The sequence below is a fragment of the Parus major genome, chromosome 1 (genome assembly GCF_001522545.3).
Source record: "Parus major isolate Abel chromosome 1, Parus_major1.1, whole genome shotgun sequence".
NCBI classification, from domain to species: domain Eukaryota; kingdom Metazoa; phylum Chordata; class Aves; order Passeriformes; family Paridae; genus Parus; species Parus major.
In genome coordinates this window covers 87,459,739-87,479,744 of record NC_031768.1, presented here as the reverse complement: position 1 = coordinate 87,479,744, position 20,006 = coordinate 87,459,739, and the positions used below count along the sequence as shown (strand labels likewise).

The 20,006-nt window shown below is 44.8% G+C and overlaps 1 protein-coding gene across 6 annotated transcripts in view; it reads right to left on the bottom strand.

Moving 5' to 3' along the window:
- Positions 1-1,809: 1,809 nt before the first annotated feature.
- ING4 (inhibitor of growth family member 4) overlaps positions 1,810-20,006 on the bottom strand; it is a 24,401-nt gene continuing 6,204 nt past the window's right edge. The window contains exons 1-10 of one of the 6 annotated variants that reach the window (XR_001521719.3): positions 9,817-11,163; positions 8,854-8,925; positions 8,505-8,671; positions 8,178-8,292; positions 7,744-7,852; positions 7,286-7,433; positions 6,825-6,886; positions 6,444-6,618; positions 6,286-6,350; positions 5,694-6,137 (exon numbers count right to left, since the gene is read on the bottom strand). Coding sequence is in view for 2 of the 6 variants with exons in the window: in XM_015628373.3 (XP_015483859.1) it covers positions 6,579-6,618; positions 6,825-6,886; positions 7,286-7,433; positions 7,744-7,852; positions 8,178-8,292; positions 8,505-8,671; positions 8,854-8,925; positions 9,817-9,859 (756 nt within the window). In the remaining 4 variants the exon portion in view is untranslated. Of the gene's footprint in view, positions 2,260-5,693; positions 6,619-6,824; positions 6,887-7,285; positions 7,434-7,743; positions 7,853-8,177; positions 8,293-8,504; positions 8,672-8,853; positions 8,926-9,816; positions 11,164-20,006 lie in introns of those variants that run through there. The other 5 variants (XR_004498924.1, XR_001521716.3, XR_001521717.3 and 2 more) reach the window with 5 other exon arrangements.

The following is a 20,006-nucleotide window of genomic DNA, read 5'->3' as shown; positions in this document are numbered from 1 at the left end:
TTTGGAAAGGTGGTTTCAGATGTGAGGACGTTGGCTACTCCTCATGCACTGTGGAACATCCTGCACTTGGTTCATGTTGTCAGAATCCTTCAGAAAACTCACAGTCCACTAGTGGACTCTGCAGAAACCAGTGAGTCTCTGGCATGCGCCCAGCAGGGTTGGGAGGCTGCGAGAGCAGGAGGCACTGCTGTGCTGTTTGATGAGGTGTGTGCCAGCTGGCTGTGGGACACCTGCATTTCAAGTCTTTGCAAAACAAAAATCATCTCTGGGGGAGGGAAGAGGAGGGAACAGTGACTTGTACACGATGCATCAATGCTGCAGGCTGGGGGAAGTCTACTCGCTACTGCTGCATCGAGCAATTATAGTTGTCAGCAATGCGGACCACGGGGGTGATGTTAATTCCAGCATTTTCTGATTTCTGAGAGTTCACTTGGCACCTTTAAGGCCCTACCTTCAATGACACACTACAAGCTGTGTAATTTTTTGCAGTGAGGCAGATTTGCACCCTTGTTTTCAGAGCTGCCACACAACAAAGTTTCCTGCAGCAACTGTTCCAGTGCCAGCTGGGACCCCCAGGCCTACAGAGTGCCTGAGCCAGCAGCAGGGACGTGCAACAACGGGGCAAGAACTCGCTGGAGTGATGTTTTCCATGTTGCTATCCAATTGCATGTCAACCCTGAGCTTTGTAAGAGCCTGTCTGGTTTGTGAGGGACCACCCTTCAGAAGATGAGCTCCTCTTCCTTGTTGTTGTCTCAGGTGCTTTGACTATTTCTCAGCATTTTCCATGCTGCATGTTCCACCACAAACACCAGCAGCAGCAGCAGCAATGACAGCAAACCTCTTGGAAACTCCAGGACCGTGCCTCACAGACCCAGTGTCAGCACAGTGAGTTAAACTGAGGGGTTTGGGGCAGGGAGAGGATGTCTGATCAGCTCCAAACCCCATAAAGATGGAGGCCACAAAGATTAGGTGTGAATTCCAGTGGCTTGTCAAGCAGCATCCCCAGAAAGCAAGTGTCTTAAATAATTTGAAATGTAAGCAGAGATGATAGAAAATGCTTCCAAAGCCACCTGGCAGGGGTGTTGCCAGAAATGAAAGAGCAGGCTGCTTAGGGAGGAGGCCATGAGCAGTTCTGTGTAGATGTTGGGGTGGTCTCAGGAAGGGACTGACAGAGCCCCTGAGACACGCCAGGTCGTGCATTCCTCACAGTGCACCAGAGGAAGGTGTGGTACCTCCATTTAGTAAAACACACACCTAAAGGAGTGGGTAGAGGAGGGGGACACTCTCTCTGTTCACTCAAGGAGCTGGACAGAGCAGAGGAGCCTCTCAGCAGAGGGGACAGCCCTGCCAAGGAGCCTCAGAGCCATCACACAGCAGACAAGCAAAGACCCCCTTCCTGTCCAGCACTAACACTTCCAAACACTACTGCAAGATCCCAGTGCTGGACACCTTCACCCCGTGGGAAGGGCTGTAGGTACCAGCCCATGCAGAGCAGGGCACAGATGCCCATCTCCACAGACAAAAGCACCTGGGAGCGTTCTGATTCGAACCAAAATTCTCTGAATTGCTGGCTTTATTCACAGGTTAAATCATCTTCATTCTGCATTTGTACTTTATTTTCAGTGGGTTTACCGAAGAGCTATGTGAATATGCTGATAAATATAGACTTTACATTAAAATTGGCACTCTTTTTAACCTGGTAGATATGTTAATCTATTCACATTTGTACAAGCACCGCACAGTTATAACGTGCATTAATTCAAATACTTAATTTACATTTTATTTTGTTAGGAAATAGTGAATGAAGCATTTTTTACTTGACATTTAGAAAATGGAATATTTAATTGATTGCAAAAACAGCATTTAAAAATGGTTTCTTGAATTATTAATACAAACTAAAACAGAGTGGATACATAAAAGCCTGCTTGAACAAACTGCTGTAGTCTTTTTAGGCAGGTTTGTTTCATGCAGGAACAACCTGATCCAACCACAATTTTATCCTTAATGTGAGCGGGGGCTTGGACTACAAAGCTCCAGAGAGGCTTCTTCCCACCTCAGTCTTTCTGTGGTGAGTAAATGGGTTCTTCCACTGACTGCATCATTCAGGCTTTCAGAAATCTCAGGGTCACACTTCTTTTCCTTGCTTGTTGTCAATGTGTAAAAAAATAATTCCTTTCCTACTCCCAGATGGGGTTTCAGTTTTGAATGAGTTGTTTCTTCAGTGGTAGCAACCCAGCCCACTGAAATGAAATTGCACACCTGCAAAAACAGACCAAAGTGGACACCTTGCTGAACATTTCTTTCACACCAAAATGTAGGAGCTTAGTGTTTGTCACAGCTTTGCCTGTCCTTAAGCCTTGGGCACAAATGTGCTTTTTTAAGACTAACACTCCTAGTTTCTTTTATATATTCAGAAAAATAAACATAAATTAGCATAAATTAATCAAGATGTTTGACTATTTTTATAAATGAAATTCATTTTATTGGATAAAAACAGCTATATTTCTTCTGATCCTGTAACTGATAGGAAGTAAAGTTGGAGAAACTTCCTTCAGTTGTCTTTGGAAAGAAAGGTAGGACATTTCATTTCCTTCTATTTCTTCTAGTCTTTAACTCTTTCAGTGCTGCAGTGTCCCTCGCCTACTGCTAGATCTTTAGAGCAGATCTTGCCACTCAGGCTCTCAATGTGTTCACATTGGCAGGGTAGAGCTGCAGTTGATTATAAAAAGCAGAGCAGCTCAGAAGTTTTCAAACCAGCCAGATCTGGGAGGAGATGGGCTCATTTTCAGTCTGTATGAGCAAGCTGTCTCTTGGGAATGTCTTCCACTGCCAGCTTGAGACCTCTGGGCCGATTTGGGCCACGCTTGAATTGAATATCCATGACGGTGAGAGTGTCCACCACCCAGCTCCGAGAGGTGGTTATGTAAGTAATACTTTAAGAGTGCTTTAAGAAGGGCTGGGTGTCGCTGAGCTGTGGGGTGAGTTAATTGAAAAGCAGGAGAGGAAAGTGGTCCCATTGATGGAAGGCGATGGCTGGGATGGTTTCCATGCACATCATGCAATGGACACGGCGGTGGCAGAGCCTGAGGGATGGATGGGAGCCTGGGGAGCACGTCTGCTCGCTGGAAAGGGGAATACTTTACTGAACATCCTTGTCAGCAGATTTGCCCAGCTGCTCGGGAATGATGCCCACAGATGGGGCAATCAAACTGGGCAAGATAAATTGGTCGTTTGTGTGCATGACCAATTATTATTAATAAATGGGCTTAACAAGGCTGCAAAATTCTTCCCTCTTGTCACGCTCCATGGCTCCAGCCTGCTGAAACTCAGACTTGACTTCACTCATCAGCTAGGATATTTCCAATCACTCTAAAGGGGCAATTTCTCCAGCACCGTTTTAGAAAGTGTTTATGTTGCACTGACAGCTGTTCCAGGAAATCTGCAAGCTAGCCAGTTCTGTTATGGAGTTCATGATTACTTTAACTGAGTATATCCCTGCTTTAAGCACTTCAATTCTAGGAGAAGTAAACTTCTCAGATCCCATTACCACTACAGTGATCCAGGTAACTATTAACAAGGATCTTAATAAAAAAAAATCCAAGCAATTTTTGACAGATTTTTTTTGGCTACTTCCCTTCAAACTGATTTTATTTTGTTGACCTGCTTGCTTGTTTTAGAGAGAAGCAATTTACTTCCCCGCTGTTCCAGTATTTCACATCTGGACTGTTGTGGCAGCCTTCTTGACATCATTAAGGACCAGAACAGAGCTGGCTCTTTTCCAGCCTTGTAGGTTTTCCCAAGCAGTCCTGACTCTGACAGAGATCAGCCCGCAGATGCCTCCGGGTGGCTTTCACAGGACGACAAACACCATTTATTGAGGAGTGATGATCAAAAAAGTCTTTGCCCCAAGAGGTGCCATTTAGAACCCTTCTTTACTGTTTGCCTAGGAAGTACACCATCCCCATATGACACCAGCACCAACACAGAATAAATATTTACAGAACACTTCCCCTCCTCTCATTACAAACAATTCTGCTATCTGCAGTCGGTAATGGACAAGTGCCATGTTCAATTATGTCAAAAACAAAAGGCATTCTAAAAAAAGCTGCTCATGTTTCCAGCCTTGTCACTTACAGGCTTTGTTCCCACTGGCTTCATTTTTGTACTTTGTATTTTCTAACTTCTACCGGTTCTTTTCCTCCTCTGGTGATTAAATATTGCACAGCTACTGCCCTTATTCCTTCTCTTCCAAGGTTAGCTTTTAATGTGCTTTCATTTACATTTATACTTGCAAGCCATTTAGAAATTACCAGGTTTTATCCAAATTTTGGTCAGAGCATTCCCTCAGTGGCAGCAGAAGTCCCTGGAATGCTCCTTGCTGCTGGCTCGTGCTTCGAACACCTCTCTGGCCCACAGTTCCTGGACAGCTTGCCGCTAATGCTGGCCATTAAATCCCATGTTGTATCCCTCAAAACCAAGCTGCTTGGAGCAGTTTCCATCCTTCATCACCCCTGCACTCTGCCCAAAGCCCATTTTCCAGTTCAGGCCATATCCACCATTTCTTCTGTCAGTTGAGCACCAGTTGATGTCTGACTAACCCTCAGCTGAAGAGATCAGTTCTGCCACAGCCTGCTCACCCACTGGATCATGGGAGTCTCCCTGCTACTAAAACCATACCAGAGATGCAGCCAACACCTTCCAGGATTTGCTTCATCTCTGTTTAAGAAAGGAAGCCCCAGGAAGTGGTGTAATACAATCTGGGGACTGAGATTCAGACTGTGGCAGGGGTACCACAAACCATATAAGCCACAGCCTGGGTATGAACAGAAAAACAGAATGAACATCCCTTCTCGAGGCCAAAGCGAAGACTGACTCAGCGCTAACTCACTCAAACAGAAAACACCAGCTCCTGAGCTGAAGGCTGCCAGGGTCCCTGTGCAATGACAAAGTGGGAGTAGCACTGATCTTAACCCACACTGTCCTCTGAACCCGAGCACAGCTTTGGCTTCATAACTAAACAAGCAAAATCCTCCATGGATCCTCATACAAGTTATCTGGGAGAGGAAAATGTTCCATGTTTCAGGTAAAAGACTTAAACCTTCCTGAGGAGCAGACCACAAGGAGGAAGAAGACTTGGTTTGTCAGTCTCCAGGCTGTGCCAATGGAATTGATAGAGAAGAGTTTCAGTAGGGCCATCTCCTCAGTTACCTGCAGACACTACAGACCTTCAGATCTTCAGGAATTGTTTTGGAGCTTAATGTTATGTTAGTAACAGCAGCCAGAGTTTCTGGCAACAAAGTGATTGTGACCTCCTGGGAAGCAAGCTATCAGGGTGTCTGGAAAACCTATCCACCTTCTTGGAGACATGTGGTTTGTCCTGATGGCTTATTTTCTCAGCTGTGCTGCCCAGCAGGCAGTGAGGGTTGGCCTCTGCCATTTAAGAGAAGGCAACTGAAGTAAATGATCAAACAATAGTGGGAATGAATGTTCACCTTCTTGTGAGGGCATGACTGCAGGGGCAGGTATTTTTCACAGCCACCAGAAAGCTCAGTAGCTTTCTTCAAGTACATTAGGTACGTTTTCAAACCTGACTTTCGCAGAATGTCACTTCTTAGTGACAGGACTGCTACATGAAAAAGCTGCACCACATTCACCACTTACAATAAAAGCAGAACTAAGAGAGAAAGAAAAACTAGAGAGACCAATTGCCGCAGTTTATTTTGGAGGTGATGTCAAGGCAAACAGAGTACTTGTTTCAATGAATTTTATTTAATTCTGTATCATACAAGTGGGATCTGAATCCCCAAACTTCCCACCATCAACATAATGGAGAAGCACCACTACACAAGAGGAAGGCAGAATTTTGAAGCCGGAAGACAGACTGGACCAAGCCGTTTCTCCCCACGTGGTCAGAAATTCTTCCTCCTTCACACAGTGTGCTTCCCAGACCAGCAGGTTTACCCCAGGAATAAGAGAGACAAAGCTAGCTCTAAACACTCCCTCTGCCTCCTCCTCTCCCCAACAAAAGAGGCTGCTCAAAGCCAGCAGTGGAATGGTTAAAGACAGGGAGCACATCAGGTTTTCAGTCTCTCAACCAGCCCACTAGATTAAGAAGTAGCCTGGTTACTCCCTCTCTCCTGAAAAAGATCCAGGAAAATGAATGACCTAAAATGCTGAAGACTTACCTCCTTTCCTTCCCCCATCCCATAGCCTTGTTCTCTAAGCAGAGAATAGGCAATGAACTCTGAGGAGGCTGAAGGAAAGCCAAGGAAAATCAGGGGCTACCTGAATCCCTGGGAATCTGGTGGCTACCCTGGTGCCCTCATTCATTCCCTTTGAGGTTCAGAGACCTGTTTGGAACAGTACACAGAGAGGGCCTCCCTTAAGGACTCAGAAGCAACCAGGGATACAGAACACACAGGAACCACCGTGAGGGTACACACCATTCCAGGGATGGCCCAAGCCACAAACAGGGCAAGACTTCCCTTCAGCCAAGGCCCCAAGGGCTGGGGGAACTGGGACGAGGCCCTGGCAGGGGGAAGAGAGCTCCTGCAGCAGTACTGAGGTCTCATGTGAATTTACTTCTTCTTCCTCTCCTGGGAACAGCGAGGGCAGAACCTATTAGAAAGGGAAGCACAAAGCTAACATTTAGGGCATGACATGAGCCTCAAGTGCATGGTCCCAAAAGACATTTTCCAAGGTCCCTAACAATATCTTAATTCACACTTTCCTTTTAATGATATCTTCTAAGTGTGTATATATAGTACTTTTCCAGGACCTCCCCTTTCCAAAGGCCAAGGGACCCCCCAAGTTGCTTCACTCACCATTTTCCTCTTGGTTTTGTTGTCAGACCCACACAGGCAAAATGAAACCATTCAATGGAACACTGTTGGGATGAAGAGCAGCCAGTTAAAGAGCAGTTTCCTTTTCAAATTGTTGCTTCTGGGCTACCAGAGCTTCCCAGCATGTAATCACAAACTCCTAAATCCCTAGCAGTGATCAAGGATTGAATACTCACACCCAACCTACACACTGTTAGCAAGGAGAATGCCCTTTCTCCCTTGCTAAGTTTAGGGACAAGAAAACATTTTAAGGAAAACCCTGAAGAAAGAGGCACTTCAGAGGTCATTGCCAGCCACACCTCTGCCCATCCCAACTACGCGAGGTAAGCCCTCTCCTTGGCACGGCTTGCTGGCTCAGGCCCCAGCCAAACAGGACAAGACTTTGCATGCAGGACTCCATCTCCACTCCACTTCCCCCATTCCCACCACGTGCAGGCTCTTACATCAGGGTTGTCACAGCCAATCATCTCCCCATAGGAGACCTGGTGGCAGAGGCAGTAAGTGGGCTCATTGGGGTCCACGGGCATATCCAGTACATCCGAGGGGTGAACATTTCCAAAGGTGACGGAAGGCATCCCATACTCTGTGCTACTGCAGGACAAGAACAAAGTAAGTCAGCAAAGTAACTGGCTCTGAGTACCTTCATGTGTGCCACGGCAGTGCCCTCATTTGCCAGAGACAGATACTTCTCTCATTTAAGTACATACACCCAAGGGGACCTGCCTTCCCCTTCAACCCACACTCCCCTTAAAGAGTAAAAACGTTTTCTTCCTCTTGCTCCCCAAGAAGGGACAGAAGACATACAACTCCAGTTTGGGGATCTCAGGGAAGCCTGGCTAGGCCTGCCTTGATCTAATTTCTAGTGCTGCTTCTCAATTCCTCAAGTCCCATAAACACTTACGTGCGGACGAGCTTCAACTTCTTTTGGGCAGTTTTTGGTGCTTCCTCATCAGAGTTTTTCCCTTTAGAGCGAGCACGGGCAGCTTTTTTCTCTTTCTGGGCTCGGCCCTCTGGTAAGAAGAGAAAAAGGTGTTGAATCTGTCACCCCACCAAAACATACACCTGACATACAGTGACAACCTCTGCAGCACTAAAATACACTCCTTCTTTGGAATGTGTATTGGCTTTGGGCCCTGCATCCCAGCTTAATTTATCTAGCGGCCTTGAATAAGCTCACACAAGAAGAGCCCAGGTCACCATCTTTTTACCTGTCCTTCAGACTCCAGCGCAACAGTCTTTGATCTGCACCACTCCAGTGCCTGCCTTCATCCCCACCACTTCCACAGTCACTTGGCTGCCTCCTGAATCAATCTGCAGCCCAGTGGTGGTACTCACTCTTCTTGCCCTTGCTGGAAGAACTGTCATAGTCACTCGACTCTATCTGCTTCTCCTTCAGGTCTGCTTCAAAGCGAGCGAGGTCTGTGTCCAACCGCCGGATGTGCTTATCAACCTGCAAAAACAGCAGTGACCAGGATTTATCCCAGGACAGAGCCCAGGAAGGCAAAGAGAGGACAAAGAGGGGACAAAGAAGCAAGGGGCTTGCACTAAAGAGCTGAAGAGCAAGAGTGGGAATGGCCTAAAAATGAGAGATCAGGGCCTTCCGAGATGGGCGGTTTTAGTTTGGGTGTTCACACGATAAGCACAAGACACTTCCCTTCATACCATCTCGTAGGTCTGCATAGCCAGCTGAACTTTGTCGTCCCCAAATTCCTTGCACTTTCCATAGGCCTCCTGGATTTGCTTGAGAAGTCCCAGTTTTTCCTCCGAGGACAGAGTCCGTGCATTGCTGATATACTCCGTGGCCAACTTATCGATCTCTGACTTGAGGTCTGAAACAAATGAACCATTAAATACACGAACACCACACATACAGGGCCCTCCATGAGGAGAGACTGAATGGAGCAGCTCCAAGCCTCCTCCCCTGCCTGGAGATCCCCATGACAAAGGCAAAGCAAAGCTGATCAGGTTATGTACTCTTTGTCTTGGCAACAAAACCATCTCCAACCCTCACCTTCTGTCCTCTGATCCAGATCTCGCATGAGCTGGAAGTTTCTCTGTAATTCAAATGGCAGGTTCTCAATACCTGCAGAGAAAGGAGAAGATGGAGAAGTCAGGTTCTTGTCCATGATACCAAGGCAGGAATGAAGCTAACCAGTAACACACACACCCCTGGTGCAAATCAGCCTGCTTCCATTTGTTGCTGGCCTCAAAGGAGACAGATGATAAAAATGTGATATATTTAATGCAGAAACATAGTTCTGGAGTATTAGTTTGCAGAAAACTGCTGCCATGCAGAATGATCCACACTAAGAAAGCAAAAACCCAAAATCTGTAATGAGTGTCAGTCACTATAATATGTCTCCATCCAAAAACTCCACTCAGTAATGAAAAAACCTACACAACAGCTGGTAAATAAAGCCATTTAGTTATTTCTACACAAGGATGTAAAAATTGAAGTTGATCAAATGCTAATTCACTGAAAAATAAAGGGATAGTAGAGACTTTGGGCAGAGCAAAGATAAGTCTGAGACGGGATGTGGAACAGAAAGCAGTCTTAACCCTTCGTGACTTGTAACTTACTGTGCCTTCCGCACTGTCATCTCAGTGTGGTCTGTCCAACAGCTGGAAGGATGCCACACATTGTGAATAATAAACATTTGTAGGGCTCTGAATGAGCAATGTGAAGTTGATAGTCAATTAATTTTCAATGCACTATGCTACTCACCCCCCAGGCATCACCAGATGCTCAACTGGCAAAGCTGATAAAAACAATTCTCATTTTTCCATGCCTGTCTAATCAAAATGAGATCTAGTGTCACTGCATTAACCTGAAGTCTGAGCTTGATTACTGTCACCTTTATACCTAATAAAAATAATAAATATCTCTTGAAAGTTTTGAAAACAAAAAAAAAAAGGTGTTGGGAAAAGCTCTTCACAAACACAACATAAGCATGTCTGAGCTTCCTGAACTCACTCTCCAGCTCACAGGCAGTGCAACTGAAGATGTGTCTGGCCATCACCAAAGCTGTCCAACAAATCAGCCCAGGCAGCAATCTCTATTTTCACTGCACATATTTCTACAGCAATGAATGCTTCTTCACTTCCCTGAAGAGCAACCAGTTGACAGGGAAGGCTCTGTATGCAAGAGGAAGGTTTTAACAAGTTTTAACAAGTGTTACTTAACAGGACCTAAAATTAATTCCCATAAAAGGTACAACAAACTGTAAGCCTTGCACAGAAGTTGATCCTTTTACTTAGATTTTTGCCCAAACAGCATAATAAGAAGTTACCTATAGAATCCTTAGGAGCAATCAAGCTGCTGCTTCAACAGATTTCTGTTGCCATTTCTGATTTAGTTACCTGAGAAATGCTCAGATAGTAGGTGTCCTTAAGTACCCAGATACACGATCCACAGCACATACACATCACCCCTCTGCATTCAAGGACAGTTAACAGTGCAAATTCAAATTCTGGAAAATTACTAAGCGGCAAAATTAAGTCTGTCGGCACATCCTGAATTTGATACTTCCATGTTTGTTCAGCATGACAGACTTCACACAAGGTTTAAGCAGCTGACTACAGGATTACATCCCTACGGTTCAAAAAAGCATCTCAGAACACGATGGGGACACAATGCCGAAAATTATTATTGCTTATAGAGGGAGCTTATGGCAGGGATGAAATCCAGCTTGGGAATCTAGAGACCATGCCTTTTTCCTTCCTGCAATCCCCAGCCTCATCAACTCTAAACCTTTCAATTTATACAGCAAATGAAACATGGGTCATACTGCAGCATGCTGCTTTTCATTCCTCTCCAAAGCATCCGCTGCAGAAGACAAGACAGGTATCCTCTAGAGGAAAACAGAAGCTCTTCCTGCACTGCACACAATATGTCAAGTTTATATTGAGTTTATTAATCCTGGAAGATCACAGCTTCTGAATTCTTGACTCTGTGGTTTTTAGAAAAGATTAATGTAATTTCTTCTTCTCCTCTGAAAAGGACAGATGGTAAAAGCACAAATTCCACCAGGTACTGTCAGCTTTCTGTCAGCAGGGCTAGAAAACTTCAGATCGAGCAAGCACCTGAGCCAGCACAAAAACCAGTAGGACACAACTCTGTGGGCAGAACAACCCCACACGAGGTTTCGGTCACATTTCACAGCGATGTTTTTGCACCAGGAGAAACTCAAGCAGGAGTTTGATTCTGCTACACAACCTCAAAGAACTTTGCTCTAGTTTTTACAGCCACTACTGTAAAAATCTGTCACTACCACTGAATTCCAGAACATGCACTTGTCTGGACAGCCATCTGTCTGTCTTTCTTTTGCCTCTACATGCCCGGCCTTGCCGGTTCAACCTGTGCCCCCCACCCCTGAGAGCCCCTCTCTCCCCAGAGCCGCTTGGCCCCTCAGCCAGGCCAGTGGCTCCCCTGCCTCATTTCCTGCCTCATTTCCTGCCTCCAGCTGTGCAGAGCCCTCTGCTCCCAGGGGCTGTCACCTGGCTCTGGTTGAGCAAATGCTCAGCACAGGCACCATGGCTGGATCATTTAAGCTTGTCTGAGCCATGATCTTCCAGGAGCTCATTAGATGGGGAGGCTTCCACTGGGGCTAACGAGACAAACCCCTGTCAGTTGAATTCCTTCCCTGCTAAAACCAGCAAAATGATTTCCTAAAACCACAGCAAAATATTTCACTCTGCAGATCTATTATTGGACAAATGTTCTGCCACTGCTTCGTCAATAAACAGAGAAAATGAAACGAGTGACAGCACAGTGACTTTATAATCAGAACTGCTACAAAGATGCTTTATCTGTTCAACTGAACATGGAAGGAAGCTGAGCAGACCATTACAAATTATGATCCAGAGAGAGTCTGGCAATAACGAAAAGCATAACAAGATAAAGCTGCAGATAAGCAAGTTATAACTGAGCAACAAATTATTTGTATGGTACATAACTTAATCTAGCTGTGGGGATGTTTCCTACTATCTGCAGCTTAACTCCAAAGCTCTTGCATAGCCTTAAACAGAAGTGATTCTCTTCATCACAGAATTTATCACAGGGGCCAGAACACTTGCTGAAATTGCTTGACCTGTGCTGCGCTATCAGACATTATCATTCTCTAAGTCCCATTAAAAAAAAAAAAAAAATAGATTTGAGTCTCCATTTCCTACCACCACCCTTTTCCTCACTCTTTCTAAAAATATTAGTTATTTATGTAATTTCATTTCCTTCTGCTTTTCTCCTTCTTTTCCTCTACAATTAATTCTGCTCTTTCATCTTAATAAGACTCACCTAAAATTATAATGACTAAATGCTATCTATCATAAAATAACCACGTAATTCTCAGATTATGAAACTGATAATTGTAAAGAAAAAAACCCCTAGAGGCATCTTTGATCACTAGGGAAGAGTGATGATACATAACAATGGACAGAAAAATAAGGAAAATAAGGGCCTCTTTCCACACAAATGGCACAGCAGCAAGAAAGGAACAGGAGGATGGTGAAAATGTACAGGGAAGAAAGTGCTAGCAAGGCCAGCACGGGCTGGCATTAATGCAACCGTATCACAGAATCACAGAATGGGTAAGCCTGGAAGGGACCACAGTGCGTCATCCTGTCCAACCTCCTGCTCAAGCAGGGTCATCCCAGAGCACACGGCACAGGATTGTGTCCAGACAGTTCTGGAATATCTCCAGTGACAGAGACTCCACAACCTCTCTGGGCAATCCATCCCAGTGCTCAGTCACCCTCACAGTAAGGAAGTTCTTCCTCATGTTCAGCTGGAACTTCCCGTGCATCAGTTTCTGCCCATTGCCCTGTGTCCTAGTGCTTGGCACCACTGAGGAGAGCCTGGATCCACCCCAACACCCTCCCTGCAGATACAGACACTGGTGAGCCCCCTCTCAGACATCTCTTCTCGAGGCTGAACAGGCCCAGCTCCCTCAGCCTTTCCTCCCAAGACATGCTCCAGTCTCCAAATCATCCTCATTCCCCTCTGCTGGACACACCCCAGGAGTTCCACATCTCTGTTTAATGAGGAGCCCGGAAATGGTTGTGCCTCACCTGATGTGCCTCACCAGGGCTGAGTAGATGGGCAGGATCCCTCCCTCACCCTGCTGGCAATGCTTTTCCTAATGGACTCATTGCACAGATCCATACAGAAGCCTTGTGCAGCCCTACTGATTACTCTCATGGTATGGTTATCCTGAAAATCACTGGTGCGGCTCTCTCAGTGAATTTTTTTTCACCCCTTCTTTTTCCTACCTTGTTTTAATTTCTGATCACAAGCTAAAATCTCTCTACCTACCTTCATCTTTCCTCTCCTCAAATGTTAGCCCTTCACTAAGCCCATTCTTCCTTAGCCTCTTTTGTTTTCCTCTTTCTTTGTCATTCTTTCCCCCGTTCATTCTTCCACAGACATCCATAACCATGCTGTCTTCTCCCTTAAGAACCACGCACTCTCTCTCCAAAGTCAGAATCCAACACCACTGTTTTTCCTCTCCAATAATTATTATTTTATTTACCTCTTTTTAGAAACACACGTGGGGTGTCAGGTGCAGGCAACTGATATTTAAGCGTCAGCTACTTAACTCAGATGTTACCTGTGACACATAAACGCAGAGAGCGAGCCTACACAGCCTGGTAACTTCAACTGTGCTTCAATTCTCTGCAGCATGTCTGTGCTGTGCCAAACAATGGATTTATGCTGCTCAAAGTCCTAAAAACAGCACCAAGCACCATCCAAACACACAGTGCCTTCCCAAGACATCTGTTCACCCACCATGTTTAGATGCATGTTTAAATTTTATTAAAAAACGGGAAAATACATTTTGAAACATAGTCACAGTTGCTTTATTGAACAGCTCAGATTTCAGCAAACACTTTAGACATCACGTTGCTGAAGGCAATTAAAACAAAAATTCCTGCTTGTGCCAGGGACTGCCACAATGAGAGGGTAAGTTCTTTGGCCCCCATGACTGCAAACTGGCTGGGAGCGGGATGGGGAAGCACACTGGACTTTTCAGTACTCCAGGATTCTCATATTTTGTAGCACTTGAAGTACACTGCAGGACAACTGGCTTGCTGCAATCTTCAGGAGCTTCCTTGCTCCTTCATTCGGGGACAGGGTGTTTTTTTATCCCTCCTTTCAGAGTGTATCACCCTTTTAAACTACTGCTTCTACTCTGTCCTGTGTTCTCAAGTAATCAATCACCTTCCTACGCAATTTATTGAAATTGGTGCTTGAGCACAATAGATCCCTTTCCCTCTAAGTCAGAGATAGCTCATCCCTGCTGCAATAAAAAATCCTAACCTGTCCCATTATCCTCACAACACCTTGGTAAGGGATAACCCTTACCTACAGTTTTACAAAGAGGGAGCTCAGGTGCATGGCAGACTGATTTAGCCACAGCCACTTGGGAATTCTGCGGCCATATCACATATCCCAAGCTTTGGGCCAATGTACTGCACACCAGTCCACCCAAGCACATCTGCTTCTGACACTGTCCAAAGAAATGGGCACCAGTCAGCAGTGACAGACAACAGTGACAGCCATGGAAACCCAATACTCTCCCAAAGTCTGGGCCCATTTCTCAGGAAGAGAGGGCTCTTTTTGTTGTCTTATTACAGTAGCTCAATGCTACAGCATCCACTGCCAAGACAGCAAGCAATGTTTTAAGTCTCAGAAAAGGGATCTTTATTGTCAAAGATCAACCTTGATTTGAAAAGCTTGGAGGGCTTGGAAGACTGACACAACAAATAAGACTTGCAACACTCCTGGCATTTCCAGCCTGCCACAGACCTCCAAAGGCAGGGACAACCAGCAAAGAGATCACAGGGCTGTTTGCCAAAACAATGACATCAGATTTGCAGTTGTGTAAGTGAAGAATTACAGAGAAAACACAGCAGGCTTTGCCATGTAAAGCCATCTTGCATCAGCTCCAATAAAAGAATCAGCCAATAACAAAACCAATTCTAAATGAATTGGTCATTAAATGTATCAGCTCAGTGTGGGCTGTGCCAGTAGCTTTCACACAGAAACAAATGATGCCTATGAATCACCAAATTCTCTCCCCTGCATGAAATCTTTTGTAATTTTCCATAGATCACGTGTGGTGCATCACAGGTGTAACTAATCCAGTCTCAGTAAAGGTGAAAGGCATCTTTCACTACACTAAAACTGTGACAAGTAGAGAAATGATTTATTAAGAGACTTGCATTTCTGAAGAATGATGCGAGAAACTGTAGAGGCAGGGACAGGGGATATGGCTGTGTGCTACACTGCAGAGGGGATAAGAGTAATGAAGGTAGGGAATGCAAGAGATAAAAGAACTGCTGGAGAAATTGGAACATAGCCAGGTCTGGGAAGGAATCAAGGGCCTGCCTACAGCAATTTTCAACATCATACCTCTGTCCTCTAAGAGCTTTAAGATGATGATACTCATCACAGCCTCATTTGATGAATCCATACAGAGGAAAATCCAGGCAGATGTAGCTATTCTGAAAGAATAATCCTGTTTTACCAGTTAGCTAATGTTATCAAGGAATGAAAGGACATTCCCATTCAGCTGCAGGAGAAAGAAGATGACTGCCATGAGGACATGTGCTACTTCTGTTGCTCTGTGCTTATGCTGGCTTAAGTTTTCTAGCAGTGACAAGCCCTGAGCTGGTGCATCTCTATGTGCCTACTGACAAACACAAATAGAAGGAGCAAAGGAAATGCAATGCTGCCCTAACCAGCGTAAAAAGGGGAAAACCCCAAGGTAAACTGACTACATAGTACCACATTAACTTACCAGCTGAGATCTCCTCATCTAAGCCTCCATCACCCTCTACACTGAGGCAGATATATCATAGTGCCTGCTCCTGGAACAGGTCCTGACTGGAGGCCTCCAAGGCATCAGAATTAATATATTGGAGCTGTCTGAACAGCCCAGTCTGTGACATCCTCCTCACCAAGGTTACCTGCTACTCACAACTCTCCCAAATGTTTAGGTCTAATTTAGATGAAATGATGGCTTTAGTTCCTCAGGGAAAATGGAAAAAGTTCTTGTTGTTGAGGGGAGGTACATGCCTTGGTATGCTGCCATGAAAGATTATTCATGTGTTGTCACTAAGTACATGTACTTTATTCTGGCACCCATTGGGTGGCTAAACAGGGGAGCACTGATGGCAGAAAACACAGGTGGTTGCACAGCAGCTCCCTCTACTATAAAGACAATCTCTGCACTCATGGCACGCTCACATATAAACAGAGACTTGATTTGGGACTGTTTCCTGGGTATGTGTGCTTGAATGATGTCTTTCGCAAAGGAGCTCTTGAAACTTCCAAACATGAAGAAAACTCAGGGTTTGCATCTCACCTTCTGGAAAAAGCTGTATTCACCACATTATCCCTTTTCTGCCCCTCAAAGCCTCCACAACAGTATTTCTAAGACCATACAAGGGCCAGCACTGAGCCAAGCACAGTAACTCAAGCTCAAGCACGCACAAATTCTTCTCATGAGTATGCACATTCCATATTTTAATCACAAAACACTGTTTTCTTCCTTCTTCTTCCTCCATTCCTTTATATATCTCTAACTCCTCTGCACCCACAGGTTTTCCCTTACTTAAGTTGCACTTTGTTACTGCTTGAGGGAAAGCACTTTTTAATCTTGCTTTCTCCCCTCAAAACCAGGCATAAAAGGGTTTAGAAACCAGAACGAGGACAATATGACAAATTTGAAGAGATGGAAATCTTTTTATGTTTAAATTCAGCCACTGGAGAAAAACATCCAGGAAGAAAAGTGGAACAAGACACATTCCTCTTCTCCCATTCCCTGAATCCTTTGGCTCAGTAAGTAGGATGAAGGAATGAAGGTGATCAGAGTAGACAAAATACAAAGTTTCTCTGTCAGGATGCTCAGCACAGAAGGAATGTGCATATTTTTCTGCTGCAAAAACATCTGCCAAGAGCATAACACATTTCAGACAGATCTGCTTTGTAATTAACAACTTAAAGCCAAGGAAAGAGCATGCCTAATCCTAGGTCTAAACCTGGTTTCAAATTACAGAAAGGACTTGAAATCTGCTGAAATACCCAAGAAGATTCTAGACATCTTTTACAAATAACTTTTTTTAACTTGGCTATTCCACAAAAAAAAAAATAATGGAAAAGAACTTGAGATATCTAAAGCAGAGGGCTCAAAATACATGAACTGAAGCAACTGAGGCTGTATGCCTGGCTTTGTAAGACTGCTCATGCATTTTAACATACAGTTTTTAATTACCTTTCACATGATGTTTCATACAAGGTGTTTCTCATTCCCAGTGAGTGAGCATTAATTCAAAGTTTTATTTTATTCTCTTTGCTCAATACAGAGTCACATGCTCAGACTGAGAGCTCAATCTGAAAACTGACTTTGTAATCACCTTTTCAAGGTGTTTACTATTGTGACACCAAAGTGTTTTCACAATGCTGCAGTGGAGTGGCCCGTTTCCCTCACCAACAGAAAGAAGGCCAAGAGATTTACTGAGGCCAAGAGATTAAAGCCAAGGCCAGCTAAACTCTCCTCTTGAAATGTGCAAAAATGCTTCATAGCATGACTTTTCAGAATTATCTGTTCAAGGCAGACTCCAGCTGCAGTTATAAGCATTCTGCACATCTGCTCCTCTGACTAAAAATTTCCACTCATAATCTGAGGGAAGCACAATCCAAGCAAGGAAAACCTGTATAAAGTGGGACTCACAACATAAATAAAAACATCAAGCTCACTTAGTCAGAGTGATATTCAGTTCCTTCAAACAGGAGGCCACCTTTTTTCTTCCTACAATTTTCACTTTATTCCTTACACACCTTCCTTTATTCAAAAATATGAAAAGGTCCTACAAGTAACTACCCTTTCATCACACACTCCTCATTCATTCCCTGAGCAGATCCATACTGAAAACCATACGAAAGAGAATCTCTGTAGGAGGAAAAAAGACATTCAATTGAAAACTGTGTTGCTGTGTCTGCAAGAGCAATATAATACTAAAAGAATTCCGTTCCAAGACACAGATGTAAATTAAGAATTAGACACTTTTTATAAGAGATGACCAAAAGTTCTGGATGATTTATTTCTATCAAATTTTAGGAAGTTTTAGGATAGGATTTAGAATAGAACTGGATGTTTTTAAAACACTGAAATAATGTGGGGAAAAAAGGGGAGCAGCAAGTAGGAAACTGAATGCTGTCCATCAGTCAGCATCAAGAAGATGACTCATGTCTAAAATACTGTATGCATTTTCACAGAGTCAGGAGTTCAGGCAGAACGTCAGGAGAGGAGAGCAGGCTTAGAGAAAAACAATATGAGTAATTAGAAATAGATGCTACTACCTATCAGCAGCCTAACTTACTAAATACTGTGATGGGTGCTCTTGGACTCTAAGGATCACAATTCATATATGCTTTCCTGAAAGACATCTAGAATAAGGACAGCAAGTGTCTTATGATTAGCTAATAACAGCAAGTAGTATTGCACCACACAAAATTGAAAAAGGCCTTAGAGATCTAAGAGTAAGCAAAAAAGGCTAAACCACCACAGCAAAGAATGTTTTGTTCTTCCTAAAATCTTTGTAAACAGGTACTTTTAAGGACTTTTAGATTGTGCACATTACTTTCATACTTCAACAGGATGAGAATCTCTAATCCAATCGCAGGACCACAAATCTCAGCTGCATGCCTGTACTAGAGAGGAAGAGGAGTTCCCAAGGTGGCTGATTTTAGTTGACTGTGATGACATGATCCAGAAATGTCTGACTTTGGCAGGAGCATTCTCCAGCCACCAACCTCCCCTTCTCTGCAGCTGGGTACCTACTGTACCTCTCCACACCCACTGCTGCATCCTGCTCATCTCTGCTTACCAGCTGCAGATCCCAGGCTTTCACTCCTTTATCTTTGCTCTGCAGCTCTTACCCAAAATACACACTGTCCTCCCAGCAGGAAAACCCTGCATTTTCCCTATGCACTTACTCCTTGTCCATTTGCTCTTTTCTCCTCTTTCCCAGCCTTTGTCCTCCCAGCTGAGGAGCCTCAGTCAATTGCAGCCTTCTACACTGGAGTGAAAACTGCCCAAGAATCTTTGCTCCTCTCCAACCTGCCTCTTTATTCAACTCTTCTTCCTGGCTTCTGCATCTTCCTTCCTTCCTTCCTTCAAGCTCTTAGATCCTTGCCTGTCCAACTGCAACTTCTTTTCAGCTTTCACTGAAATTTATTATGGTTCTTGAACATTCTCAGAGACATTTCCTCTCATAATGACCAAAGGAGAACTGAAGACACAAGGAACAACACACCCTTGACATCTGTGTCAATATCAGCACCTTATCACTTCTGTGCTGGAAGAAACCTGGTGTGGTAAGACATCTGAAGAGCCAAACTCCATTTTTCTCCATGCATATGCAGATAGTGAGAGATTTAACTGGCCTGGTACAGTGAAGCAGAAGACACATAACCAGAACTACCCAGCTTTAAACACACCACCCCGTGAACATCCTCCCCTGTCTCCAGTGCCAGCACCAGACCAGCAGGAAAACGTGAGAACAGCATTACTCAAAGAACAGGTTATTCAATCTTAACTCGTTAACCTATTCATTGAGAAACAGCTCCTCTGATGGATCTCCCTGGCTATTTTAGGAACGCGTGGGTAAAACATGCACTGAAAGTCTCATCCCCAAAGGGCAGAGTTTGACGGAGTTTTAAGCACCTTAAGGCAGGATGGTAAAATGGGAGGTACCATGGGAGGGCTCTGATAACGTTACCAACTCCATTAGCATTTACAGAGCTCCTCTTCGGCCAGAAAAACAGGGCTGCATTTGTAAGTTGACAGCGTAGAAAGCTACCATAACTACCGCCCCACAGATCCAAAAGTTCTCTCTGTCTCGATGTCTATCCCGGGAAACCACTGACAGCCAAGCTCCCCCTCCCGAGAGGCGGCTGGAGCAGCACCGGGCTCCTTTCTCATGGGACAAACCAGTCGCGGGGCTGCGGTGTCACGGCTCCCGCAGCAGCTGCAGCCGAGCCTTGCCCCAGGGACGGGGCCTCTCCGCACGGCCCGGGGACCGGGCGCCCGACAGCCGGGCCGGGCTGCGCCCGAGGGGCTGGGAGAGCCCGCAGACGCCCCTGCGCAGCGCTCGGCCCCC